The 25421-nt window shown below is 52.6% G+C and overlaps 5 protein-coding genes and 1 pseudogene across 20 annotated transcripts in view; 3 read left to right on the top strand and 3 right to left on the bottom strand.

The window, feature by feature from the left end:
* Positions 1–4627, top strand: part of SLC25A19 (solute carrier family 25 member 19) — a 20622-nt gene extending 15995 nt beyond the window's left edge. For all 4 annotated transcript variants that reach the window (XM_025363847.1, XM_025363846.1, XM_025363848.1 and 1 more), the window contains one exon: positions 3972–4627. In XM_025363847.1, the coding sequence (XP_025219632.1) occupies positions 3972–4160 (189 nt within the window). In that variant the 3' untranslated portion in view covers positions 4161–4627. The remainder of the gene's footprint in view (positions 1–3971) is intronic.
* Positions 4628–4843: 216 nt separating this feature from the next.
* On the bottom strand, positions 4844–5559 carry LOC112610384 (annotated as a pseudogene).
* Positions 5556–6977, bottom strand: LOC112610151 (translation initiation factor IF-2-like). The gene is made up of 3 exons (XM_025363485.1): positions 6971–6977; positions 6820–6874; positions 5556–6556 (listed from the first exon to the last, which is right to left on the bottom strand). Exons 1-3 carry the CDS (start codon positions 6975–6977, stop codon positions 5824–5826), a joined length of 795 nt encoding a protein of 264 aa, XP_025219270.1. The 3' UTR covers positions 5556–5823.
* On the top strand, positions 6325–12236 carry MIF4GD (MIF4G domain containing). 7 transcript variants are annotated; one of them, XM_025363853.1, is made up of 7 exons: positions 6325–6328; positions 7341–7472; positions 8115–8213; positions 10114–10223; positions 10405–10560; positions 10675–10767; positions 11499–12236. In XM_025363853.1, exons 2-7 carry the CDS (start codon positions 7391–7393, stop codon positions 11724–11726), a joined length of 768 nt encoding a protein of 255 aa, XP_025219638.1. In that variant the 5' UTR covers positions 6325–6328; positions 7341–7390; the 3' UTR covers positions 11727–12236. The 7 variants fall into 7 exon arrangements, with proteins under 7 accessions (XP_025219638.1, XP_025219641.1, XP_025219636.1 ...); XM_025363851.1 differs by lacking the exon at positions 6325–6328 and adding an exon at positions 6386–6467; XM_025363850.1 differs by lacking the exon at positions 6325–6328 and adding an exon at positions 6386–6467 and having other exon boundaries at positions 8094–8213.
* On the bottom strand, positions 12088–16790 carry MRPS7 (mitochondrial ribosomal protein S7). 2 transcript variants are annotated; one of them, XM_025363859.1, is made up of 6 exons: positions 16475–16790; positions 15752–15943; positions 15573–15636; positions 14941–15108; positions 12499–12763; positions 12101–12270 (listed from the first exon to the last, which is right to left on the bottom strand). In XM_025363859.1, exons 1-5 carry the CDS (start codon positions 16555–16557, stop codon positions 12542–12544), a joined length of 729 nt encoding a protein of 242 aa, XP_025219644.1. In that variant the 5' UTR covers positions 16558–16790; the 3' UTR covers positions 12101–12270; positions 12499–12541. The 2 variants fall into 2 exon arrangements, with proteins under 2 accessions (XP_025219643.1, XP_025219644.1); XM_025363858.1 differs by having other exon boundaries at positions 12088–12763.
* The window catches only part of GGA3 (golgi associated, gamma adaptin ear containing, ARF binding protein 3), a 20423-nt gene continuing 11047 nt past the window's right edge, over positions 16046–25421 (top strand). For 2 of the 6 annotated variants that reach the window (XM_025363845.1, XM_025363843.1), the window contains exon 1: positions 16046–16157. Coding sequence is in view for 2 of the 6 variants with exons in the window: in XM_025363840.1 (XP_025219625.1) it covers positions 16881–16920 (40 nt within the window). In the remaining 4 variants the exon portion in view is untranslated. Of the gene's footprint in view, positions 16158–16751; positions 16921–24191; positions 24361–25421 lie in introns of those variants that run through there. The other 4 variants (XM_025363844.1, XM_025363841.1, XM_025363842.1 and 1 more) reach the window with 3 other exon arrangements.

Below are 25421 nucleotides of genomic sequence, written 5' to 3'. Positions count from 1 at the left end.
GCCCGGCTAGTTTTTTTGTATTTTTTAGTAGAGACGGGGTTTCACCGGGTTAGCCAGGATGGTCTCGATCTCCTGACCTCGTGATCCGCCCGACTCGGCCTCCCAAAGTGCTGGGATTACAGGCTTGAGCCACCGCGCCCGGCGAGGCAGGAGAATGGCATGAGCCCAGGAGGTGGAGCTTGCAGTGAGCTGAGATCACGCCACTGCACTCCAGCCTGGGCAACAGAGTGAGACTCCGTCTCAAAAAAAAAACATGTCCAGAGGCTGGGTGTGGGCGTTGTGGCTCACACCTGTAATCCCAACATTTTGGGAGGCCAAGGCTAGTGGATCACCTGACATCAGGAGTTCGAGACCAGCCTGATCAACATGGTAAAACCCCGTTTCTACTAAAAATATAAAAATTAGCTGGGCATGGTGGTGGGCACCTGAAGTCCCAGCTACTCGGGAAGGTGAAACAGGAGAATCGCTTGAACCTGGGAGGCAGATGTTACAGTGAACCGCGATCACACCACTGCACTCCAGCCTGGGTGACAGAGCGACACTCCGTCTCAAAAAAAACCAAAAAAACAAAACATGTCCAGTGCAGTGTGGACGTAGAATACATTCACATAGAGAAGGTCCCCAAATATTAAAGAACATAGAAAAGGGGTTTTGCTGTAGCTGTTCTGGAATGGGGTGAATTTGAGCAACTAAGTTATATATATGTATTTTTTTGTTTTTGCTTTTGGTTTTTGTTTTGAAATGGAGTTTTGCTCTTGTTGCCCAGCCTGGAGTGCAATGGCGTGATCTTGGCTCACTGCAACCTCCGCCTCCTGGGTTCAAGCAATTCTCCTGCCTCAGCCTCCCAAGTAGCTGGGATTACAGGCGCGTGCCACCACACCCAGCTAATTTTTTGTATTTTTAGTAGAGACAGGGTTTCACCATGTTAGCCAGGCTGGTCTCGAATTCCTGACCTCAGGTGATCCATCTGCCTCGCCCTCCCAAAGTGCTGGGATTACGGGCGTGAACCACTGTGCCTGGCCATATAGTTTTTGAGACGGAGTCTCACTCTTTTGTCCAAGCTGGAGTGCAGTGGCGTGATCTTGGCTCACTGCAGCCTCTGCCTCCCTGGTTCAAGCAATTCTCCTGCCTTAGCCTCTGAGTAGCTGGGATTATAGGCGCCCGCCACCATGTCCTAATTTTTGTATTTTTAGTAGAGATGGGGTTTCACCATGTGAGATGGGGTTTCACCACATTGGCCAAGGTGGTCTCGAACTCCTGACCTCAGTTGATCTGTCCGCCTCAACCTCCCAAAGTGCTGGGATTACAGGCATGAGCTGCCGCACCCGGGCCAAAGTTGTATTTTTATTTATTTATTTTTTGAGACAGAGTCTCGCTCTGTCGCCCAGGCTGGAGTGCAGTGGCCGGATCTTAGCTCACTGCAAGCTCCGCTTGCCGGGTTTACGCCATTCTCCTGCCTCGGCCTCCCGAGTAGCTGGGACTACAGGCGCCCGCCACCTCGCCCAGCTAGTGTTTTGTATTTTTTAGTAGAGACAGGGTTTCACCGTGTTAGCCAGGATGGTCTTGATCTCCTGACCTCGTGATCCACCCATCTCAGCCTCCCAAAGTGCTGGGATTACACGCTTGAGCCACCGCGCCCGGCCCGAAGTTGTATTTTATGCGCGCTAGGAGAGTTGGCCATTCAGAGAAACCCGATGCTAGGTCATGTTGTAGTCTTAGTAGTCACTCCTCAGTTGCTCAGATTTTTACATACTCCCTTTCTTTTGGTCATCAATGGGTAGGGTTGGGGGTAGGGTAAGGATGGGCAGTTCCAGGGCTCTCCCCTGTGTATCCTGGAACCTGAGATGTGGAGGCATGAAAAAATATGCCTGACAATGTCAGAGGAGAGGGATGGCATGGAATGGGAGGCAAGGTAGGGAGAGAGCATTCCTTCCTTGGGGGAAGAGAAAGAGTTGGGTTTGTAGTTATAATGCATTTTCTTTGTAGGAAACTTTAGAGAATTTAGATAGACAAAAACAAAGACCAAGCCAGCTGTAGTCGATCACACCTGTGATCCCAACACTTTGGGAGGCCAAAATGGGAAGATCACTTGAGGCCAGGAGTCTGAAACCAGCCTGGTCAATATAGCAAGACCCCGTCTCTACAAAATAAAAATTTAAAAATTAGCCAGGCATGGTGGTGTGTGCCTGTAGTTCCAGCTACTGGACAGTCTGAGGCAGGATAATTGCTTGAGCCCAGGAGTTCGAGGCTGCAGTGAGCTATAATCACACCACTGCACACCATCTTGGGCGACAGAGTGAGACTCCGTCTCAAAAAAAAAAAAAAAAAGACCAAAATCCCTTGTAATTTCACTACCACAGATAACCACATAGAAACGTTCAATGTAGTTTTATTTCTTTTCATAAATACAGTGTACATTTTAACAAAAATGGGGATACACTGTATACAAGGTTTGTAACCTCCCTTTTCCACTTACCAACTTGTCCTGAAGAGTTTGTTTTCTTTTCTTTCTTTTTTTTTTTAAATGGGACATCACTCTGTTGCCTAGGGTGGTCTCGAACTCCTGGGCTCAAGCGATCCTCCCCTCTCAGCCTCCCAAGTAGCTGGAACTGCAGGCATGCGCCACTGCACCCAGCATGAAGGGACAGTTTGAATTTGGATAGGGAGTGATGGTGGGAGCCCAGGATGGCAGAGGGAGGCCTTGCTGCTAACGAAGACTAGTGTAATCCAGTCTGGCCAGAGGTGGGAAGGGCATGTGGGAGGACAGTGGAGGTCAGATCAGGGAGGGAAATCAAGGCGAAATGGTGCAGTGCCTTGAATGGCAGATCTTGGGGTTTGAACTTGATTTCTCATGATGTCACTATGAGTTACTGCAGCTTTTGGAGGGAAGCCAGGCCTGAGGAGGGCTGTGCCTGGGGACGAAAGTCTGGCAGCAGTGCATGAGGTCAGCTGGAGAGGGTGAGCTGGAGGCAGGGAGGCCTGGCTGAGAGCTACTGAGGGCCAGGTTCAGATCTGCTGCCCAAGGGGGATCAGGTGGGATGAGGTGAAGGGTCAGAGACACCTCTGGGAAGAGGTTCCGGAGCCATTGCTGGATCCTTTGGAGCCACAGGCAGCCGTTCTTCCTGGGCAGGAAGGAGCTCTGTCCAGCTGCTGATTTCTAGGCCTGTCAGCTATTCAGTCTTAACCTAATTGCAGTACAAAAAATGAGATTAATTTATTTGCTATTTTGAGCTGGGCATGGTTGCCCACGACTGTAATCCCAGCACATTAGGAGGCTGAAGCAGGTGGATCACCTGAGGTCAGGAGTTCAAGACCAGCCTGGCCAACATGGCGAAACTGCATCTCTACTAAAAATACAAAAAATTAGCCGGGGGTGGTGGTGTGTGTCTGTAATCCCAGCTACTCAGGAGGCTGAGGCAGGAGAATCGCTTGAACCTGGGAGGCAGAGGCTGCAATGAGCCAAGATTGTGCCACTGCATTCCAGCCTGGGCAACAGAGAGAAATTCTGCCTCAATGAAAAAGTAAAATAAAAATATTTGCTATTTTGCATTCATTCCTTTGTCCAGCAAGTACTTCTTTTTTTTTTTTTTTTTGAGACGGAGTCTTGCTCTGTCACCCAGGCTGGAGTGCAGTGGCCGGATCTCAGCTCACTGCAAGCTCCGCCTCCCGGGTTTACGCCATTCTCCTGCCTCAGCCTCCCGAGTAGCTGGGACTACAGGCGCCTGCCACCTCGCCCGGCTAAGTTTTTGTATTTTTAGTAGAGACGGGGTTTCACTGTGTTAGCCAGAATGGTCTCGATCTCCTGACCTCGTGATCCGCCCGTCTCGGCCTCCCAAAGTGCTGGGATTACAGGCTTGAGCCACCGCGCCCGGCCTGTCCAGCAAGTACTTCTTAAGAGCTGTGATGTGCCAGGGGCTGTGTTGATGGGAACAGAGTGGACATCCATGTTTTCATCCCTTTCCTCTCCCCAGGTGCGCAGATACAAGGGCCTCATGGACTGTGCCAAGCAGGTGCTGCAAAAGGAAGGTGCCCTGGGCTTCTTCAAGGGCCTGTCCCCCAGCTTGCTGAAGGCTGCCCTCTCCACAGGCTTCATGTTCTTCTGGTATGAATTCTTCTGTAATGCCTTCCACTGCATGAACAGGACAGCCAGCCAGCGCTGAGCGCAGGAAGGACCCCGGGTCTTTCCTGGAGGCAGCCTCCTGAAGGAAGATTCAGTCTCCACTGAGAGGTGCTGTCTGGCCCTTCCCTGCGGGCCAGCTGCCCCCAGCAGGGTGGCAGCCTTGAACCCACCCAGCTGGGACACCACCAGAAGGTCCAGGGCTCTCCCCATGCGAGGATCAGAGGGAATGCAGGACGTGGTCTACGGTGAAGCAACGACACAGCGAGAAGGAGCAGGAAGTTGCTGTTTCTCCTCTGACCCCAGCCCACACTCCAAAGGAAAGAGATGCCGTCCTACACCTGTCAGCCCTGTCTGCCCGGAGAACAGAACGCTCCTGGTCTGGATGGGGCTGCTGCTTGAGTGCAGAGGGCTGCAGTAGGCCCTTTGCAGGAGTCAGGTCCCCACACTCGGCCTGTTTTTCCCAACCTATTTAACAGACATTAAAGCTAAACGCACATTCCTTATCTTCCGTCTCCCCGGCACATCTGCCTGCTCACAAAGTATGACGGAAAAGACTCCTGCCTTCCTCAAATCCCATGTTCTCCACAGCTGCAGCCCTTGGCAGCTCTGCTTCTAGTGCTGGGGGAAACTCCAGGCTGAGCCATTCACTTCCTGGGCCCCGTGCCCAGATCTTCGTGTCTGCAGACAACACACCACCCAGGCCGTCCTCTCCCAGCACCGGGCTGGTCATGGCCGTGGGGCTCCATGGAAAGCAGTTCCCAGCGCCCGTGCAGGAAGTGGAGGGGCCATGTTGTGGGCAGGCATGGGTGAAGGTGCAGCCTCTCCCCAATCTACCTCACTCGCTCCTCTTTCACCCGGGGCTGGGTCGGCCTTGCTGGGTGAGGAGCTGTCGGCAGGGCAGGTGGCATCAGCGCCCACTGCCTGCTCCTCAGTGCAGAGCATGCTGTGGGTGCATCCGCCCCTGTAGCCGCAGAAGGGCCGTGGCTCTGAAGCAGCCCGCTGATGCGGATGGCAGAAGGGGCGGGCAGGCAGCCTGGTGAGGGCACAGCTGGTGCCTGGGGTGTTACCAGAGCACAGGGACACCCACAGGCAGAGAGGCAGAGGAGAAACCAGTTCCAGGCTGCGGGGAGGTCTCCAGAACATGACCTGCACCCTTCCCTCCACCTGCCCGGCCTGTAGGGTTGCTCCGACCTGGGAAGCCCTCCATTCTGCCTCCCTCTCCAGCCTTGGAAGGAGGCACCCACTGGGAGCCGGCGCTGGCCCTGGCGTGTGGGTCCTGGGCTCCTCCTCGCACCATCCTTCCCTGCCTCTGGTCTGGGATTTTGGGGTCTGTCTGGGCCCTGAATGCTGGGGCTTCCTGGCTCGGGGCTTCCTGGCTCAGGGCTGCTGGTTCCCAAGGTCCAGGCTGCGGCGGGGGCCGCGAGGGTGCAGCTGCCTGAATGTATTTTTTATGAAATTCCGTTAAAGCTCCTTCTCTTCATCTCTCCTGCCCATTGGTTTCTTTTGCTGCAGCTGAGCGTTCTCTTTATCCTCCGTTTTCGGTGACCACTTTGGCGGTTCTTTTAAAAGGAGGCGAAAACGCGGGCAGCGCCGGCAACGCTCCTCCCGGTCCCGCGGCAGGAGCGGCGGCAGTTCTTCCCCTCTTCTAGGTGCCCTCCTGTCACCCAGGGCAGACGCCGGGCGGTGGACCGGTCCGCGCCACTTCAGGGGCACTCGCAACAACCGACGGCCGCGAGTTGCCCACGGGGCCCCTTTCTCAGGGCTGCCCCTCCGACCTGAAACTCGCTTCGACCATGTCCTCCTTGGAGCGGGAGAGGGTTGTGGCTGGCCCGGGTCCTGCAGCCCCTGCCTTCTCTACCTGGGTGAGGGGAACGGGGAAAGTGGTGCGACCAGGGCAGATGCTGTTCCTTCTCCCACCGGGTCCCCACCACGCCCTCTGCAGGCTCCTCCCGCGCCGCGCAGCCCAGCGGCGTCTCCCGGCCCCGTGCACCTGAGCTCCGGGGAGGGCCGGGTGCGGGGCCACGCGCAAGATCGAGGATCCGGCAGGTCCGGCGTGGGCCCTGACAGGGCCGAGGCGCACCGGGTGAAGAGGTGACGAGCCGAGCGAGTTCCGCCTGCGGCTGAGTGGCAGCGTAGCAGGATCCCACGCGGGCGAGGTGGCTTCCGGGGCGGCCTGGAGGCCAGGGCAGTGCCCCGGGGGCCCGGCAGGTGGCGCCGGCGAGCCGGCCCTTCCCCGGCGCTGCGCGAGGAGATGAGCTCACGGCGGCCCCCGCAGCGCCGGACGCTGGTTGCGCGCTCCCAGCGGCCGAGCGGCCCCGGGCACGCGCGCGCGCCGCCGGCCCGACAGGTGGGTCCCGGCGCCCACGCCGCCTCTCCCGCCCGCGGGATCCTGCGCCGTGGGCTACGCAGTCCGCCCTGTGCGCTGGAAGGGGCGTTCTGGGCACGGGGGGAGCGGTCGAGGGCTGGAGACCCTAAAGGCGCCTCCTATGGCCAGAGGGGACCCTCCGGCGGGAGCCACCTCTCGGGTTCGCATCATCCTGCCCCCCACTGTAAGAGGAAAGCTCCATAATGGAGCTTAGGAATAGGAGTCTCGAGTGAGTAAGGCCGGGTTACAGCCACTCGGGAGCCGGTCCCACCAGTCTGTCCCGGGGAGAAGCTGGCCCGGGTCTAGGGGGCGGACAGGGCGCCTGCGTTCCTACCTACGCAGGCCGGCCCCATCCGGGGGATGCAGTGGCGGGTGTTTAGACCGAAGGACTAGGCAAAAGCCAGAAAGGGAGGGTTGGGGAGAGGGCCTTGGAACCCTGCTGGGGACAGAGTCGCACCGCTTGGAGCTCCCAGCCTGGCCTTCACCCGGCATCTTGCTGGGCCAGCAGCGTCAGGCCGGTTTATTTAAGCAACCGTAACGTCCGCCCGCACACACCCTGCCCCAGTCCACTCCTGCCTCCGGCTGGGACTGGAGGGTGGGCGCTTTCCTGCTTCAGCTTCTCGCTCTTGTGTAATCCCACAAGCAAGGGGTTTCTAAACTGAGCAGCAGGTGCCTGGCTGATGCCCAGTCCCCGCCAGAAGCCAAGCCTGGTGGGCCGTCAGCCAACCACCGCACGCCACGGACCGCCCTGGAGCCCCTGTCCGAGCGCCGTCAGCCCCGCCCAGGGTCTGCAGGACGGAACCCGCCCTGCGCTCCACACCTGAGGCCGCTCCCTTCGCCTCTTCTCTTCCCCAGGTGCTGTCCTTAGTCCCAGCCCAGTCAAGAGCTACTGGGGCTGGCTAGTCATGGGGGAGCCCAGTAGAGAGGAGTATAAAATCCAGTCCTTTGATGCAGAGACGCAGCAGCTGCTGAAGACAGCACTCAAAGGTGAGCACGGGACCCCTTCCTGAGCTGGGGTCAGGAGCCACAGAGAAGGGCCCCTGTAGGCAGCACCAGAGGCTGAACCTGGTGAATGCCTCCACCCCTCCCCTCATTCTCTGACGATAGGAATCGGCAACGTAATTCTTGAACTGGAAGACAAGCTACATTGAGGCCATTATTTTGGAGTATGAATCAGTCACCTCTCAGACTGTAAAGACTTTTTTAAAAGTTTAACCATAGGGCTGGGCGCAGTGGCTCATGCCTGTAGTTCCAGCACTTTGGAAAGCCAAGGTGGGCAGATTGCTTGAGTCCAGGAGTTCAAGACCAGTCCGGGAAACATGGTGTAAACCCCATCTCTACAAAATAAAAAAAAATTGAAAAATTAGCCGGTCATGGTGGCACGCACCTGTGGTCCCAGCTACTTAAGATGCTGAGGTGGGAGAATTGATTGAGCCTGGGGGGGTGAGGGTGCCATGAGCCATGGTCCTGCCACTACATTCCAGCCTGGCTAACAGAGCAAGACTCTGTCTCAAGAACAACAACAAAAAGTTTAATCATAAAAAAAAGAACACAGCTCCTGCCCTTGAAGCGCTTACATTTGAATTGCTCGTTTCTGTGCTGCCATAGCCCTGTCTCTTGAATGCACAGCTGCGTGCTTTGAGACAGGTGGAGAATATTCCGTCTGCCAGAGGAGCTATAGTAATTGCCCTCGCCTGATGCCTTCCCGCTGTAACACGCAGGACAGAAGTTTGTCTTCAACTAATAATTAGCAGCACCCATCATGTGCCAAGCTGAGCCTGCTGGGAGGCCCTGTGCCTTATAAAAACACTATTTCTGGCCGGGCGCGGTGGCTCAAGCCTGTAATCCCAGCACTCTGGGAGGCTGAGACCGGCGGATCACGAGGTCAGGAGATCGAGACCATCCTGGCTAACACGGTAAAACCCCGTGTCTACTAAAAAAAATACAAAAAAAACTAGCCGGGCGAGGTGGTGGGCGCCTGTAGTCCCAGCTACTCGGGAGGCTGAGGCAGGAGAATGGCGTAAACCCAGGAGGCGGAACTTGCAGTGAGCCGAGATCCGGCCACTGCGCTCCAGCCTGGGCAACAGAGGGAGACTCCGTCTCAAAAAAAAAAAAAAAAAACTTGTGAAACTGCTGTTGGAGGCATGTCCTGGTTAGTATTCCTTCCTCAACCTAGTGCCAGGAAAAGATGTGTTTCCTGAGAAACTACATTCTTACTTTGATTGGTTCCTACCAGCCACATAACCCCTCCCCATCTTCTCTGACTGGGCAACAGTCAGCAGACAGCTAAAGCTGTTTGTATGGTTACTGTCCTCTGTATGGTTTCTTTTCTCTTTTTTTTTTTTTTTTTTGAGACAGTTTCTCTCTTGTTGCCCAGGCTGGAGTGCAATGGCACAATCTTGGCTCACTGCAACCTTCGCCTCCTAGGTTCAAGCAATTTTCCTGCCTCAGCCTCCCAAGTAGCTGGGGTGACAGGTGCCCGCCACCATGCCCAGCTAATTTTTTTGTATTTTTGTAGAGACGGGGTTTCACCATGTTGACCAGGCTGGTCTTGACCTCCTGACCTCAGGTGATCCACCCGCCTCGGCCTCCCAAACTGCTGGGATTACATGCGTGAGCCACCACACCGGGCCCTTTGTATTATTTCTTTTTTCTTTTTCTTTTTTTTTTTTTTTTGAGACAGAGTCTTGCTTTGTTGCCCAGGCTGGAGTGCAATGGCATGATCTCGGCTCACTACAATCTGTGCCTCCCGAGTTCAAGCGATTCTCTTGCCCCAGCCTCCCAAATAGCTGGGATGACATGAGATGATGCACAAGCCGCCACACGTGGCTAATTTTTGTATTTTTAGTAGAGATGGGGTTTCACTATGTTAGCCAGGCTGGTCTCAAACTCCTGACCCCAGGTGATCCACCCACCTTGGTCTCCCAAAGTGTTGGGATTACAGGCGTGAGCCATTGAGCTCGGCCATGATTTTTTTTTTTTGAGACGGAGTCTCGCTCTGTCACCCAGGCTGGAGTGCAGTGGCCAGATCTCAGCTCACTGCAAGCTCCGCCTCCCGGGTTCACGCCATTCTCCTGCCTCAGCCTCCTGAGTAGCTGGGACTACAGGCGCCCGCCACCTCGCCCAGCTAGTTTTTTGTATTTTTTAGTAGAGACGGGGTTTCACCATGTTAGCCAGGATGGTCTCGATCTCCTGACCTCGTGATCCACCCGTCTCGGCCTCCCAAAGTGCTGGGATTACAGGCGTGAGCCACCGTGCCTGGCCTTTTTTTTTTTTTTTAATTATACTTTAAGTTCAAGGGTACATGTGCATAACGTGCAGGTTTGTTACATATGTATACTTGTGCCATGTTGGTGTGCTGCACCCATCAACTCGTCAGCACCCATCAACTCGTCATTTACATCAGGTATAACTCCCAATGCAATCCCTCCCCCCTCGGCCATGATTTCTTGTAAGTACCATGCGCTGATTGCACCACTGGAGTCACTGTCCTCTGTATGATTTCTGATCTCTTTCACTTCAAGCATATGAAAGTGCTCTACTCTAAATATCTCAAGTTCTTAGAAGCAGGTGGAGGCAAATGTGATAAAGCAGCAGCTCTAGACTCCCCTCATATCTCTACCCCTAGATCCGGGTGCTGTGGACTTGGAGAAAGTGGCCAATGTCATTGTGGACCATTCTCTGCAGGACTGTGTGTTCAGCAAGGAAGCAGGACGCATGTGCTACGCCATCATTCAGGTTGGGGGTCGGGAGAGTAAAGGAAGCTGCTTTGAGGAAGGTGCTTCAGGAGTGGGCAGAAGGCCTGGCCTGCAGGACAGAGATGCACAGGGTCTAGCTCAAAGACATAAAGAGGCATAGGATGGGTGGGGTTGCAGGGGCACCGCCCCCCACCCTTCACCTTCCTCTCCCTGGCTCACAGGCAGAGAGTAAACAAGCAGGCCAGAGTGTCTTCCGGCGTGGACTCCTCAACCGGCTGCAGCAGGAGTACCAGGCTCGGGAGCAGCTGCGAGCACGCTCCCTGCAGGGCTGGGTCTGCTATGTCACCTTTATCTGCAACATCTTTGACTACCTGAGGGTGAGGCCCCGGCAGCCACCCTGGGAGGCGACATGGCCTGTCACCCGAGGCCCAGGTTGGACTGTTTCCCTTGGCCACTAAGCCTGGTGCTCTGACCCCTCCTCTCCCTCACAGGTGAACAACATGCCCATGATGGCCCTGGTGAACCCTGTCTATGACTGCCTCTTCCGGCTGGCCCAGCCAGACAGTTTGAGCAAGGAGGAGGAGGTGGGTGGCCCCAGCCCCGGTACAAGCACAGAAGGCTACGGGATGGACAGTCTGGCTCAGCCGAGTGTCAGCTCACTGCTCATGGAGGCCTTTGAGGACGGTGTCACTTCTGGGGCAGGAGTGTGGGGGTGTTTAAGGCCTGTCAGAATTACAGGACAAGCTGCCAGGTCTGGAATTCATCCAATACAGACAGCAGCCAAAACCTACTGGCTCAGCAGCTTCCTTCTCAGTCAGAAAGCCAACCTCTGATGGCAGCTGTGCGAGCCATGGCTAGCTGTGGGTACAGATGGCCCCAAAGCCAAACCAGGGTCAGGCAGTGTGAGGGAGGCAGGAGAGCGGGATGAAGGAGTGGTTTGGAGACAGGTTTGAGTGGAGCCTGGCCAGACGAGGGACCTCAGGAAGTCCCGGAACTCATTTCTTTTTGTGTAAGATGTGGAAGTCTGCTAGGAGCCACTGAAAATGCTTGAGTAAGAGAATGATACCATCAGCACAGCACAGCTGGCTCCTGCAAAACTCTACAACACTGCAGAGCTGTAAAACCAGTCAAATTCAGACCATTAGTGATAGCTCTGCTTCAGTGGTGAAGAAGTACCCACTGGATGGTGAGGAGGGAGCAAGGGAATGAGTGTAAAGGCAAGGCACAGCACCTGGCACTTGGCAAATGCTGTGTGACAGGCTGACCCTGCCCCAGTTCACTCGTGTTACCCCCCGCCCCCCGCCGTCCCCTGCAGGTGGACTGTTTGGTGCTACAGCTGCACCGGGTCGGGGAGCAGCTGGAGAAAATGAATGGGCAGCGCATGGATGAGCTCTTTGTGCTGATCCGGGATGGCTTCCTGCTCCCAACTGGCCTCAGCTCCCTGGCCCAGCTGCTGCTGCTGGAGATCATTGAGTTCCGGGCGGCCGGCTGGAAGACGACGCCAGCTGCTCACAAGTATTATTACAGCGAAGTCTCCGACTAGGCCTCCAGATCAGGGCTTCCTTGCCAGCACTGGCCTTTCTTCTACACACCTCTGAAACTGGCAGTGGAGTCTCTGCCTCACCCAAAGACTTTTCCCTTCCAGACTTTGAGTGTCTTCCCTTCTAGACTTTCCCATCTCCTGGTGAGATGTTTCCCACTTATGCCATGGTCCTGCCCTGAGCCCCTTTCCCCACCACCTTCCCACCAGGGCCAGGCAGAGAAGAGCAACTCCTAGGAGCCACTGCACTGTGTAACCATTAGTGCAACTACTACCTTGGTGCCTCAGTTTACCCATTTGTAAAATGGGTAAGCATAGCCATTGGGATGCTTTGGGATGTCAACGGGCGGAGGCAGAGCACAAGTCATACCAGAAACTGCTTTTTATACATTTTGTACAAGGACAACTCTGGAAGCAAGCCTATTTCCTCCAGCCAGTTTCAATGAATGCTGCACCACATGCTACACCAGTTCAGCGTGAGAATTTTCTAATAAATCTTTTCTAATACTAAAACTGCTTCCTTTTATATCCAACGGTCCACCCCAAGCTAAGGGAAGAGAAGATGGCCCTGAGTTTCCTGGAGGAAATTCCCAAGTCAATGTGCTCCCTCTTTATAAAAGGAAATGGGGGCAGAGAGAGCAAGTTCCAGCCTCAAAGAAAGAAGGATTCGCGGACAGTGAACATGCTGCTCCCTCTTTCTCATGAGGCCTGCCCACCCTTACAAAGGAACCACATCCCTAACCCACAGGGAGCTTTCAGCCTGGCAGTGGCTCACACTGTTTGCTGCGGCAGAGGGCCCTGGGCTCCTCCTGGAGACTCTACCACCAGCGGTAGTGGGCCAGGGCACGGTTGGCCTCTGCCATCTTGTGCATTTCATGCTTCCTCTTGATCACAGGGCCCCGGTTATGGAAAGCCTCCAGCAGCTCGTGTGACAGCTTCTCCGGCATCAGTGTCCGCCGGTGCTTGTTCTCCCGGCACTCCGTGATCATCCACTTCATGGCTAGGAAGCGGCGGCGCTTGTCGGGTAGGGGTACAGGGACCTGGGGAGACAGGACATAGGCAAGTTGGTCCAAGAGTCTGCCAGGGTTTGGGGCCTCCTGCCTCCCTGAATTCTAAGGAGTAGCCACACGTTCCCTCTGGACCAGCCCTGGTCAGGCCTGGTGAGAAGGGCCTGTCTTGTCTTCTTTGAGCTTCCCTCACCTTCAGGTGACCCCAGTGCAGCAGACATAAGAGGCGTTCATTCAGCAAACACTCATTAAGCACTGGCCTCTCCAGGCACAGTGGCTCACACCTGTAATCCCAGCACTTTGGGAGGCCGAGGATTGCTTGAACCCAGGAGTTCAAGACCAGGCTGGTCAATATAACAAGACCTTGTCTCCATATATCGAAAAGAAAAATAAGGCCAGGCGCGGTGGTGCACGCCTGTAATTCCAGCACTTTGGGAGGCCGAGGCAGGCAGATTACCTGAGGTCAGAAGTTCGAGACCAGTCTGGTCAACGTGGTGAAACCTCATCTCTACTAAAAATGCAAAAGTTAGCTGGGCGCAGTGGCAGGCGCCTGTAATCCCAGCTACTTGGGAGGCTGAGGTAGAACTGCTTGAACCCAGGAGACAGAGGTTGCAGTGAGCCAAGATTGCACCACTGCACTCCAGCCTGGGTAACAGAGCAAGACTTCGTCTCAAAGAAAAAAAGAAAAGAAAAAGAAGAAAAGCATTGACCATTTTCCCTCCTAAATGGTAGTCCTACCAAGTTGTTATAAGAACCAAACAGGAAAAGCCCTATTAGCTGGGGTGACTTATCTGCCTCAGACCATAGGTACCTAAAAACAAGACCCCTTCAGTCTTCAGACACAGCAAAACCCTCTACTAAAATACAAACATACTCTACTAAAAGTACAAAAAATTAGCTTGGCATGGTGGCGGCCACCTGTAATCCCAGCTACTCGGGGTCGGTGGTGGAGGGTGAGGTGCAGGGGCTGAGACAGGAGAATCTCCTGAACCTGGCATGCGGAGGCTGCAGTGAGCCAAGAGCCGAGATTACGCCACTGCACTCCAGTCTGGGCAAGAGTGAAACTCCATCTCAAAAAAAAAAAAAAGAAAGTTAAAAGAAAAACAAAAAAACAAGACCCCCTGTCCAAAAATAATTTGCTAGGCCTTCACTATGTGTCAGTACCATGCCAGACACGAGAGTGCAGACAATAATGAAGAAGTCCCTACCCCATGGAGTTGATACTGAAAAAGGAGAACACAAGAAAACTCAGGACAATACAATATAATTAAATGCTATGAAAGAGGTACCTAGTAATGCTCAGCAAACACGGATGAAGCATCAGTTATGGGTCAAGCACTATGGCAAACACTGGCATACGAAGATAGGATATGAAGAGTCCCTCACCATGAGAATTTTACAGGTTAGGACACACAGGATGCTTGACAGAAGAAGGTAAAGGGAGGTGGGCTCCCAGATGTTATTTAGGTACTTTTTGCTCTCTTCTCTCTTCCATCTTCTGCCTATAATTTTTCTGCTATAGGACTCAGACGAGTGGACCATGACAGTCTCAATCTTTTCTTTTTTTTTTTTTGAGACTGAGTATTGCTCTGTCGCCAGGCTGCACTGCAATGGCGTGATCTCGGTTCACCGCAACCTCCACCTCCTGGGTTCAAGCGATTCTCTAGCTTCAGCCTCCCAAGTAGCTGGGATTACAGACATGCGCCACCACACCTGGCTAATTTTGTATTTTTAGTAGAAACAGGGTTTCTCCATGTTGGTCTCCAACTCCCAACCTCAGGTAATCCACCGGCCTTGACCTCCCAAAGTGCTGGGATTATAGCTATGAGTCACCATGCCCAGCTGCTTTTTTTTTTTTTTTCCTGAGACAAGCTTTAGGGCGCAATCACAACTCACTGCAGCCTTAACCTCCTGGACTCAAGTGATCCTCCTACCTCAGCCTCCTGAGTAGTTGGGAGCACAGGTGCACACCACCACAGCTGGCTAATTTTTTTTTTTTTTTTTTTGTAGAGATGGGGTCTCCCTATGTTGCCCTGCTGGTCTCTAACTCCTGAGCTCAAGCTATCCTGCATTAGGCTCCCAAAGTGCTGAGATTACAGGTGCAATCCCACTGCACCAGCTAGAAAGCTATCTTGACCCAACTCCCAAGTACCACCTATCTTGTTTCACATGTGAGGGATCCTGCTTTCTTGCCCTGGCCATTCATTCACCTGGTAGAAACGGCCTCCCTTGAGGATGGGTACCAGCCCAATCACAGGCTCACAGTTTTTCAGTGCTTGGTGGAAGATGGTGTAGGGGTTGCGTTCGATGGTTGCCTGTTCCTCTGCAGAAGCGGAATGGTACTTCTCAAACTGCTTCCTTTTCACAGCTTCCAGAGTCTGCAAAAGAATACAGTGGAAGAGGCTGCCCCAGGCTCCCTAAAGGGTTTACCCAGCCAAGCTAGTACCTTGCCCTTTACTCCCATCCTCCGGTTCTGCTATGGCAATGCAGCTCCTCTCACAGCACATCCAAAACAAAGTTTTTAAGTGCCTCCCCCTTTGCTAGACTAGGACAAAAAGAGTGGACTGAGATTTGTGGCGTGGAGGCGGGGTGAGTGAGGTGGGGAATGGCAGTTGTTTTATTTTCCCTTTTTTTGTAATTGTGTGTTTATTTCCGAAACACCAAGGAATGGCAGTTGTTGACTCCTACAGGGCTTCATTAAAGCTGGTACACATGCAGGGAAATTAATCTTAATAATAGGTATATGAATCCATTTCCTCTTAAGCTACACTGAAAGTACCAAGTACAAGGCTACGGGGTGGGGGGCAAAAGAAAGATGACTGAGGAGGGAGGTGCTGTTTACCTGAGTCACGAGGGATCTGGCCAGTACTTTGTTTCCTCCTTTCATCATCATGTTGGTGAATTTACTTTAAAAAGAAAAGCAACATGTTTAGCTCTCCAAGGCTGTATCACGGAATCCTCACAAGAGACCCTCCCTGGGATAGTCCCAGTCCATGTAACAAATGTTTGTTTCCATCTAACCTGATGACTGGGTCTTCAAACACAGAACTTGTTTTCCCTGCTGGAGCAGCTTTGATGAGCTGAGTCTTCTTGAGCTCCCGATCATACTTCTCCTCCTCAGTTAGCTCCCCCACAGGCTTACGATAATATTCCTTGTCAATCAAGGGATCCTTGAATTCAGAACTATAGCGGCTCCACCTCACCTGAGTTAACCTAGGAGGGGGAAGAGGAGGAGACAGGCAAAAGCTGACTCCACAAGCGAGTAGGTTTGACTTAACAATAGGCATGGCTGCCAACGTGCCGACTAAGGAGAGCGGCGCGGAGACTGCGAGCTAAAACTGAGCCACAACAATTCAGGCCCTTGTCCCAAGAAGTAGGACATCCCTCAAGCAGGCGGGTCAAGTCTCCTCCTGGTCAAGTGCTAACGGTAAGGATGGGCTTGGCGCCTACACATCCTTCCCAATTCACAGGCGATCCCAGCTCTGAGCTCTTTAGCTGAACCGCACTTTCAGCTCCGCGTTAGACCCTAGATCAGCCAGACCCCTTAGGCGAGAGGTAGTCACTAAACCTTCAGATTGGTCCAGGGTCACGCAGCTAACTTAGAAGCTTGAATCCAGATACTCCGGCCCCCAGGGCAATGCTCTCTCCAGGGCCCCACGCGGCCTGCCTGTGGCCCCCTTCCTTCCTCGCAGGTCCCTTCGTGTAGAACCAAGCGGCGCCCCCCGCTGCCCACCGCCCTCTCACCCTGGAAGCTGCAAGACAGCCCGCCGCACGCCCAACGCCAGGCCCGACCATCCTCGGGCAACCTTCACTGCGGGGGCAGCCATCTTGGCTGGTCACGAGGACCCCACTAGGACTGCCCTCGGCGTGCCTGAGCGAATGACGCGAAACGGGTGACAAAGACTCCTCAGGGTCCTAAATCTGCGTTTCTCTCCACTGATCTGGACGTTAGAGTTTCTCACTCTGGGGACCAAAGGGAAGAGCCAAAAGGAAACACTTGCCCTCCCAATATCTGTCGCACTCTGGCGCGGCCCTCGGTGATGGCACTCACTCCTCTCAGGCCCCCATGCAGGCCCCGCCCCGCCTCGCCTCAGCTCGTGCAGACTCTCGCGAGTTTTGAGGCCGCGGGGCCGGCCCGGGCGGCTGCAATATGGCGGAGGCGGAAGGGGAGAGCCTGGAGTCCTGGCTAAGTGAGTAGCCGCGGCCGGTTCTGGCTGCCCTCGAGCCTCTGGGCTGCCCCTCTCTTTACCCCCACGTCCCCTCCTTGGGCTCCACGGCTTCACCTGTTAGCAGCCCACGCCCGGGCTCGCCCTCGCCGCGAGCAGCATGCTATCACGCCCCTTCCCTATCAGGGCGCCGGGGCCCCAGCCCGGCCCCCGCTTCCCTAGCTGCGGCTCGTCCTCTTGCTCTAGCGCGCGGCGGCGTGAACTCGGGGTCCCGTCGGGCACCGCAGGCTCGGGGGAAGGCGACAGCCACGATCTTAGGCTGACATGCATCGGCGCTTTGGGGAGATTGTGGTGGGGTCGCCGCCCGGCGGTGACTCCAGGAACCTAGCGCCCCCTGACTAAGGGAAAAGCTTCGTGGGTGCTGCCGACTGCGTTCAGTTGCCTAGCAGCTTCAGAATTGCGACCATGTGTTGAAGAAGTGACGGGTTCGCTCAGGCCGAATGCTTGAAGTGAGAATAATATTCCAAAGAGAGCGACGATAGAGAGCAGAGAGCTCTCCCTTTTTCCTGCAGTGACCACAGAAGCATGGTGAAATCGGTATCGAGGACTCCCCCACCCCGCACACATACATATACCCCTTTGAACATCCTGACGAGTCAGTGTTGATAGCCTATTCTAAGGCCGAGGAGCAGTCTGAAGCTGTAGTTATAGAGGCATATTGCTGTCATTGCACTGTGAATTACAGTGCTACGAAGGAAATGTGTGTTAATCTGGTTAGCAGGTAGTACTCGGCCTGAGGGTTAATAAGTGAACTTTTCTATAGGCTAGACCTGGAAGCCTCCTTGAAGTGGAGAGAAAAATTGGAGTGGTAATGGGATAGGCGAGATACCTAGTACTGCCTCGTTCTGAGGTCTTTTATTTAGTACTGCTTCCAGGATCTTGGAGGTGATAGCTATTTCCTTAAATTGTCTTGATTTTTCCTAGTAAGAAACCCCCTTCAGGAGGTTGAGCTTCAGTTGAAAGGGGAGCATATCCCAAAAGGGAAAAAAAGTAAGATTACGTTTGCCAAATCTACAGTTGCAGGCAGGTCATAAGGCTTCTTTATATATGGAACTGTTCTCCAAGGAGCTCAAAGTACTTTACAGATATTCATTAAATTCGTTTATCAAGTATCCTAGCAAAGCAGGTACTACTGCCATAATTTCACAAAAAGAGGACATCCTGACTCCAATCAAACCACTTGCCTAGAAATGCCTAACTTGCTATAACCACAGTGGAATTAGTTTGCTTTGAAGATATTAATATGGGTATTGAATAATTTAAATGACCTAAGCTGAGTTTAATAGGCTACATTTTGTTTTTGTTACTTGGTTTTGAGACAGAGTCTCGCACTGTTGTCTAGGCTGGAGTGCAGGGGCGCGATCATAGCTCACTGTAGCCTTGAACCCCTGTGCTCAAATAAGTCTCCTGCCTCAGCCTCCCAAGTAGCTGGGGCTATAGGCACACGCCACCACGCTTGGCTAATTCTTTTGATTTTTAGTAGAGATGAGGTCTTGCTGTGTTGCCCAGGCTGGTCTCAAACTCCTGAGTTCAAGTGATCCTCCCACCTTTCCCTTCCAAAGTTCTGGGATTACACACGTGAGCCACGTGAGCCACTGCACCCAGCCTAGAGTCATATTATGAAATGAGAGGGACACTTGGTCGGGGGGGAGTCACATGCTATCTGTAGAGACACAAGCTTCACAGTTGTTAGGACTTAATGATGTGAACTGTACCAGTTGAGCAAACCAGCAGTTGGGATTCAGCATCATCTCACTCAGGGTCCTTGTCACCCCACGTTTGCCTGAATGGTTGCAGAAGCCTCTGCTTGGCCCAGAGACTCAGGTCTCTCCCGTCCTCACCTCTCCTCAGTCCATTCTGCTCCCAGAAGCGTGCTTGTGTTGAATCAAGTCATTCCACTGTTGCCTGTAATCTGGCCTTGGTTGTTCCAGGCCTTTTTCTCTGTGGCTTCCACGTTTTTCTCCTCTGCTCAGTCTGATGTTCTTAGCTTACCAATACACGTTGCTCTCCTTACGTGGAAGCCCTGCTCCCCTTTCCTCAACTAAAAGCTTGAAAAACCATCTCAGATTCTCTTTTCTCACAAACCATCTCTTGATGACTTCAGTCTTCTCTCAAGTCCCACCGCGATCAGTCAAGCAATGTTTAATGAGTACCTGCTATGTGGGGTGTTATAGGAGTTGGGAAGTTTAAGAAGATTTTGCGGCCGGGCACGGTGGCTCATGCCTGTAATCCTAGCACTTTGGGAGGCCGAGGCGGGCGGATCACGAGGTCGGGAGATCGAGACCATCCTGGCTAACACGGTGAAACCCCGTCTCTATTAAATGTACAAAAAATTAGCCGGATGTGGTGGCGGGCGCCTGTAGTCCCAGCTACTGGGGAGGCTGAGGCAGAATAATGGCATGAACCCGGGAGGTGGAGCTTGCAGTGAGCCAAGATCACGCCACTGCACTCCAGCCTGGGTTACAGAGCGAGATTCCGTCTCAAAGGAAAAAAAAAAGAAGATTTTGCCTTTAGTTGGATGGAGGTTGATGCTGGAGTGGATAAAGAACTCTTAAAAGATAAAGATACAAGGCAGTGCTAAAACGCAGGCATTCTCTTTAGGGAACTGGGGATGGGGGAACAGATGATTCAGTGAGGATACTGCATTTGAGCTAGCCATTAAAGAATGGGAAAGTTTGGCGCAAAAAAACAAAAAACAAAAAAAAACACTAGATGGTGATGTAGAGAGAGCAAACCTGTTTGGGGCACACAGTAACAGAGGGGTTTGGAAATGAGGGAAGATAAGGCTGGGAAGTTAAGACCAAATTCTACCAAGTCTCCAATTTCCAGCCCAAGAAGTTTATTTTATTTATTTATTTATTTGAGACAGAGTCGCTCTGTCACCCAGGCTGGAGTGCAGTGGCACAATCTCAGTTCACTGCAACTTCTGTTGCTTGGGTTCAAGCGATCCTCCAGCCTCAGCCTCCCAAGTAGTGGGACTTGGGAGGTGCCAAGTGGGACTACTGGTATGTGCCGCTACAACTGGCTAATTTTTGTATTTTTAGTAGACATCGGGTTTCACTATGTTGGCCAGGCTGGTGTCGAACTCCTGACCTCAAGTGAGCCACCTGCCTCAGCGCCCTCCAAAGTGTTGGGATTATAGACATGAGCCACCGCGCCCGGCCCCGCCAAAGAAGTTTAAATTTCTGCAGTTATCAGGCCCTCATTCTTTCTGTACTAGATGAAATCGGTGTTTTGGTGTCTTTTTTTTTTTTTTTGAGACGGAGTCTTGCTCTGTCGCCCAGGCTGGAGTTCAGTGGCGCAATCTCGGCTCGCTGCAAGCTCCGCCTCGGGTTCATGCCATTCTCCTGCCTCAGCCTCCCAAGTAGCTGGGACTACAGGCACCCGCCACCACGCCCGGCTAATTTTTTTGTATTTTTAGTAGAGACAGGGTTTCACCGTGTTAGCCAGGCTGGTCTCGATCTCCTGACCTCGTGATTCACCCGTCTCGGCCTCCCAAAGTGCTGGGGGATTACAGGCGTGAGCCACCGCGCCTGGCCTGGTGTCTTAAGAGGGTTGATTTCATATAAGGACTTTACATAGGATTAGGATGGATTAGAATGGAAGTTCTAGAAGCAGGTGAGAAGGAGTGGAAGATAGGGATAAGGAAGGAAGGGATTTAAAAAGACATTGAGAAGGAAAGGACCACAGGACTGAGAGGAATGGATGAGGAGACGAGGGAAGAAGGAGTCAAAAAAGAGGTGGGGGCCTAGGGGACTTTTGGAAGGTGGTACTATTTATAGGAATAGTGACTTAATAGGCCACATACAGTGGCTCATTCCTGTGGTCCCAGCTACTCAGGAGGCTGAGGTGGGAGGATTGCTTGAGCCCAGGAGTTGGAGGCTGCAGTGAGCCATGATTGCCTACTGCAGCCTGGGGCAATAGAGTGAGACCCCTATCTCTAAAAAAAGAATGAGCACACTCCTGTGGGTGGTCCCAGCTACTTGGGAGGTTGAGGTGGGATGATCACTTGAGCCTGGGAGGCAGAGACTGCAGTGAGCCGTGATGGAGCCACTGCACTCCAACCTGGGTGACAGAATGAGACCCCGTCTCAAACAACAAAGAAAAACACGAAAGAGGCCAGGCACTGGGACTCATACCTGTAATCCCAGCACCTTGGGAGTTCGAGGCAGGCGGATTGCCTGAGCCTAGGAGTTCAAGACCAGCCTGAGCAACATGGCAAAATTCTGTCTCTACCGAAAGTACACAAAATTAGCTGGGCATGATGTGAGTACCTGTGGTCAGCTAGGCTGAGATAGGAGAATCATCTGAGCCTGGGAAGTTGAGGCTACAGTGAGCCATGATCACACCACTGCACTCTTGCCTGAGTGACAGAGTGAGACCCTGTCTCAAAAAAAAAGAAAAAAGAAAAAGAAATAGGGAAGTCAGGAAAGAGAAGTGATGCTTTTTTTTTTTTTTTTTTTTTTTTTTTTTTTTGAGACGGAGTCTCACTCTAGTCACCCGGGCTGGAGTGCAGTGGCACAATCTCAGCTCATTGCAACCTCTGCCACCTGGGTTAAAGTGATTCTCCTGCCTCAGCCTCCCAAGTAGCTGGATTACAGGTGCCTGCCTCTTCGCCTGGCTAATTTTTGTAGTTTTAGTAGAGACAGGGTTTCACCGTCTTAGCCAGGCTGGTCTTGAACTCCTGACCTCGTGATCCACTCACCTCAGCCTCTCAAAATGCTAGGATTGCAGGTGTGAGCCCGGGCCATACATTTGTTTTTAGACTCATTTCTGTACCAAATTAGCCCAATTATCTACTGTCTTGTGTTTTGAACTGATTTTTTTTTTTTTCATGTATTGAACCCGGAGAGCACAGCCTCCTCGAGGGTAAAATCTGTGTCTCAAACTGTTTCTGCAGTCCCTCCGGGGTCTGGCATGCTGACATGCTGTTTACTTCATTGTCTGTGGGTGCTTAACAAAGACTTGGTGATTGACTAAGTTTGTGTTTCCATTCAGGACCCTACCATTGAAGATTGACCTTTACTCCCTTTCCAGCCCATGTTCTTGCGTCTGCTTGTTTATAAGTCATTTGTTACATAGATTTTTCTTTTTGGAGATGGAGCCTCACTCTATGGCCCAGGCTGGAGTGCAATGGCCTGATCTCAGCTCACTGCCACCTCCACCTCCTGGGTTCAAGCGGTTCTCCTGCCTTAGCCTCCCAAGTAGCTGGGATCACAGGCGTGCGGAACCATGCCCAGCTAATTTTGTCTTTTTAGTAGAGATGGCGTTTCACCATATTGGTCAGACTGGTCTCGAACTCCTAACCTCACTCAGGTGATCCACCTGCCTCGGCCTCCCAAAATGGTGGGATTACAGGCATGAGCCACCATGCCCAGCCCATATATATGTGTGTGTGTATATATATATATGTATGTATATATGTATATATGTATATTTTTATTTTTATTTTTTTTTTGGAGATGGAGTCTTACTCTGTTGCCCAGGCTGGAGTGCAGTGGCACAATCATGGCTCACTGCAACCTCTGCTTCCTGGGTTCAAGCAATTCTCCAGCCTCAGCCTTCAAGTAGCTGAGATTACAGGTGTGTGCTACCGTGCCCGGCTAATTTTAGTATTTTTAATAGAGACAGGATTTCACCATGTTGTATAGGCTGGTCTCGAACTCCTGACCTCAAATGATCTACCTGCCTTGGTCTCCCAAAGTGCAGGGATTACAGGCATGAGCCACCACATCCAGCCTGCTATGTAGATATTGTTTTCTCTGGAATGTCTGAGCCATGCTGGAATGGGGTACCCAATGCTGCTGTTTCCATCGCCACATGACGTTTTAAATCCCACGAGAGTCTAGGCTAGCAATGGAGTGAAGCTGAAAAAATGAAAGCAGGAAATCCAGAGACACAGAAACAGATGAGGCTTTCAACAGAGGCCCGAAAATAGACAGAAATCATGAGTCAGAGCGGAGCCCAGAGGGGCGGTTCGGGAAGGCAAGGTCTGTAGGGGAAGCTCGGGTGTCACCTCTGTGCCAAGTGAAGGAAATGTTGAGTGGGTGGAAGGCTGTGTGCATCTGCTGGGGAGGCAGTAGGCAGATGGAGAGATCAAGTCACCCAGAATTATCCCCAGAGGTTCCTTCCCATTCCTGTGGGCGGGTGAGCTCTGCTTTCTGAGCTGCCCAGAGAGCTGGAGGAGATAGATATGGAACTGACCGTTGCAGAAACCAGGGCTTTTTGTGCCCCTGAGTAGGCAAAGAGCTCCCTGTGGATTTGCCGTAAAAAGGTCTATCAAGGTGGAAGAAAGTGAGATTCTAGAGAAATTAATACGAGTGAAAAGTGGGCAGGAGTGTTCTTGGAAGTAGAAATGCTGTTGGAACACTAATAGGCTTGGGAAGAAGATATTTTGTGGTGAATACCCATTGCTTCGGGGGTGGGGAGATCCACATTTTACTCTGTACTTGGAAGATGCTTTTCCCCGTGCAAAAAGTGGGAGTGGGCCAATTTTTATTCTATCACAAGGTGTATGACGGTTCCCAAAATAATAGCACTAGGGGATGGGGACGGCTCCTCAGACCATTTAATTTTTGTACCCTGCAGCCTTTTGGTGTTACGGAGAACTTTAAGCACCCGATAGGAATTAGTAACAGAGCCACACTAATGCTAACACCTGAGAAGGTTTCAGACAATTGGTGGGAGAGACTCAGCATTTGGAATGTGAGAGCTGGTAGGCTACCGTACAGTAATGCAGGATTGCCAGACATTTCTTTCCAGTTGGCCACCCTTGATTACATTCAACTCCCCTCCTTTCAAGCTCGAGATTTTGAAGGACCTACTGATTCTCTTTCAAGATTGAAGACAGACACCTTCCTTTCTTCTAAATAGAAACCTAGGCAGGGTGCGGTGGCTCACGCCTGTAATCCCAGCACTTTGGGAGGCTGGGGCTGGTCTTGACCTCCTTACCTGAGGTCAGGAGGTCTAGACCAGCCTGGCCAACATGGCGAAAACCCATCTCTACTAAAAATACAAAAAGTAGCCAGGCGTAGTGGCGCATGCCTATAATCCCAGCTACTCAGGAAGGAGGCTGAGGCAGGAGAATAGCTCGAACCCAGGACGCGGAGGTGGCAGTGAGCCCAGATCGCGCCACTGCACTCCAGCCTGGGTGATACAGTGAGACTCAATCTCAAAAAATAAATAAATAAATATGAATCTAAACCATCAGAATCTTCCCCTCGCAGCCATTGCAGCCAGAACGGAAACACTACCGGGGAGGCTGAGCCCAGACCTGGGAAGCAGGGTGCTACACTGGCTGCCATGGGCCTTCCCTCTGCCTGGCAGCTGTCTCTACTCAGATCCCTGCAGCCCTGTTCCCAGTGAAGGAGCTGGAGTCTCTGTTAGGATTTGCTCATCCAGCTGGTGATTTTTTTTTTTTTTAGATGGAATTTTCACTCTTGTTGCCCAGGCTGGAGTGCAGTGGCGCAGTCTCTGCTCAAGGCAACCTCCGCCTCCTGGGTTCAAGTGATTCTCCTGCCTCTGCCTCCTGAGTAGCTGGGACTACAGGCATGTGCCACCACGCCCAGTTAATTTTGTATTTTTAGTAGTGACAGGGTTTCTCCATGTTGGTCAGGCTGGTCTTGAACTCCTGACCTCAGGTGATCTGCCTGCCTCGTTCTCCCAAAATGTTGGGATTACAGGCGTGAGCCACTGCACCCAGCCCAGCTGGTGATTTTTAAAGTTAACAAAACACAATTATGAGAAATGAGAATTTAGAAACTTCTGACAAAGAGGGGCTTGTCGGGAGGGGCTCTGACGCCCTGCCTTGGGCCTTCATGGAGATCTGGGGAGGGAGCAGGAGTGTTTTGGGTTTTTTTGTTTGTTTGTTTGTTTGTTTTTTGAGACAGAGTCTCCCTCTATCACCCAGGCTGGAGTGCAATGGCGTGATCTCGGCTCACAGCAGACTCCGCCCCCCAGGTTCACGCCATTCTCCTGCCTCAGCCTCCCTAGTAGCTGGGACTGCAGGCGCCCGCCACCACACCCAGCTAATTTTTTTGTATTTTTAGTAGAGACGGGGTTTCACCGTATTCGCCAGGATGGTCTTGATCTCCTGACCTCATGATCTGCTCGCCTCGGCCTCCCAAAGTGCTGGGACTACAGGCGTGAGACACTGCACCCAGCTGGGAGCAGGAGTGTTTCAAAGGGTGTGTGTCTTCAGCCTTCCATTTGTCTTCGGAACCCAAAGCCCTAAATTTAGCAAACAGCTGGGGAGTGCTTTCTGAATAGGGAGCCTCTGGATCTGAATCAGAGATGGGAACCCATGTAGCCACCGTCAGCAGGGCTCTTCAGTGTAATCACAGGTTTGGGAAGGTAACAGGGAGGAGAGCCCATACCAAATATCGGAACTTTGCATTTAGTGCCTAGATTTTAAATCCCAGTGGCCCTCTGAGAACTCTAGTACTTATGTTTGTGCTTGACCATGG

Source organism: Theropithecus gelada, chromosome 16, assembly GCF_003255815.1.
Source record: "Theropithecus gelada isolate Dixy chromosome 16, Tgel_1.0, whole genome shotgun sequence".
NCBI lineage: Eukaryota > Metazoa > Chordata > Mammalia > Primates > Cercopithecidae > Theropithecus > Theropithecus gelada.
The sequence above is the reverse complement of the archived record's forward strand: the minus strand, read 5'-3'. Positions and strand labels throughout refer to the sequence as shown.

Coding starts and splice junctions, on each gene's coding strand:
- MIF4GD (XM_025363850.1), top strand. CDS start 7,391: ATGGGGGAGCCCAGTAGAGAGGAGTATAAAATCCAGTCCTTTGATGCA. Junction 7,473..8,093: donor GCTGAAGACAGCACTCAAAG/GTGAGCACGGGA, acceptor GTGCTGCCATAG/CCCTGTCTCTTGAATGCACA. Junction 8,214..10,113: donor CTGTAACACGCAGGACAGAA/GTTTGTCTTCAA, acceptor CTCTACCCCTAG/ATCCGGGTGCTGTGGACTTG.
- MRPS7 (XM_025363858.1), bottom strand. CDS start 16,557: ATGGCTGCCCCCGCAGTGAAGGTTGCCCGAGGATGGTCGGGCCTGGCG. Junction 15,944..16,474: donor GCTGTCTTGCAGCTTCCAGG/GTGAGAGGGCGG, acceptor TCCCCCTCCTAG/GTTAACTCAGGTGAGGTGGA. Junction 15,637..15,751: donor TTTGAAGACCCAGTCATCAG/GTTAGATGGAAA, acceptor TTCTTTTTAAAG/TAAATTCACCAACATGATGA.
- LOC112610151 (XM_025363485.1), bottom strand. Junction 6,557..6,819: donor GATGGGGCCGGCCTGCGTAG/GTAGGAACGCAG, acceptor CCCCGTGCCCAG/AACGCCCCTTCCAGCGCACA.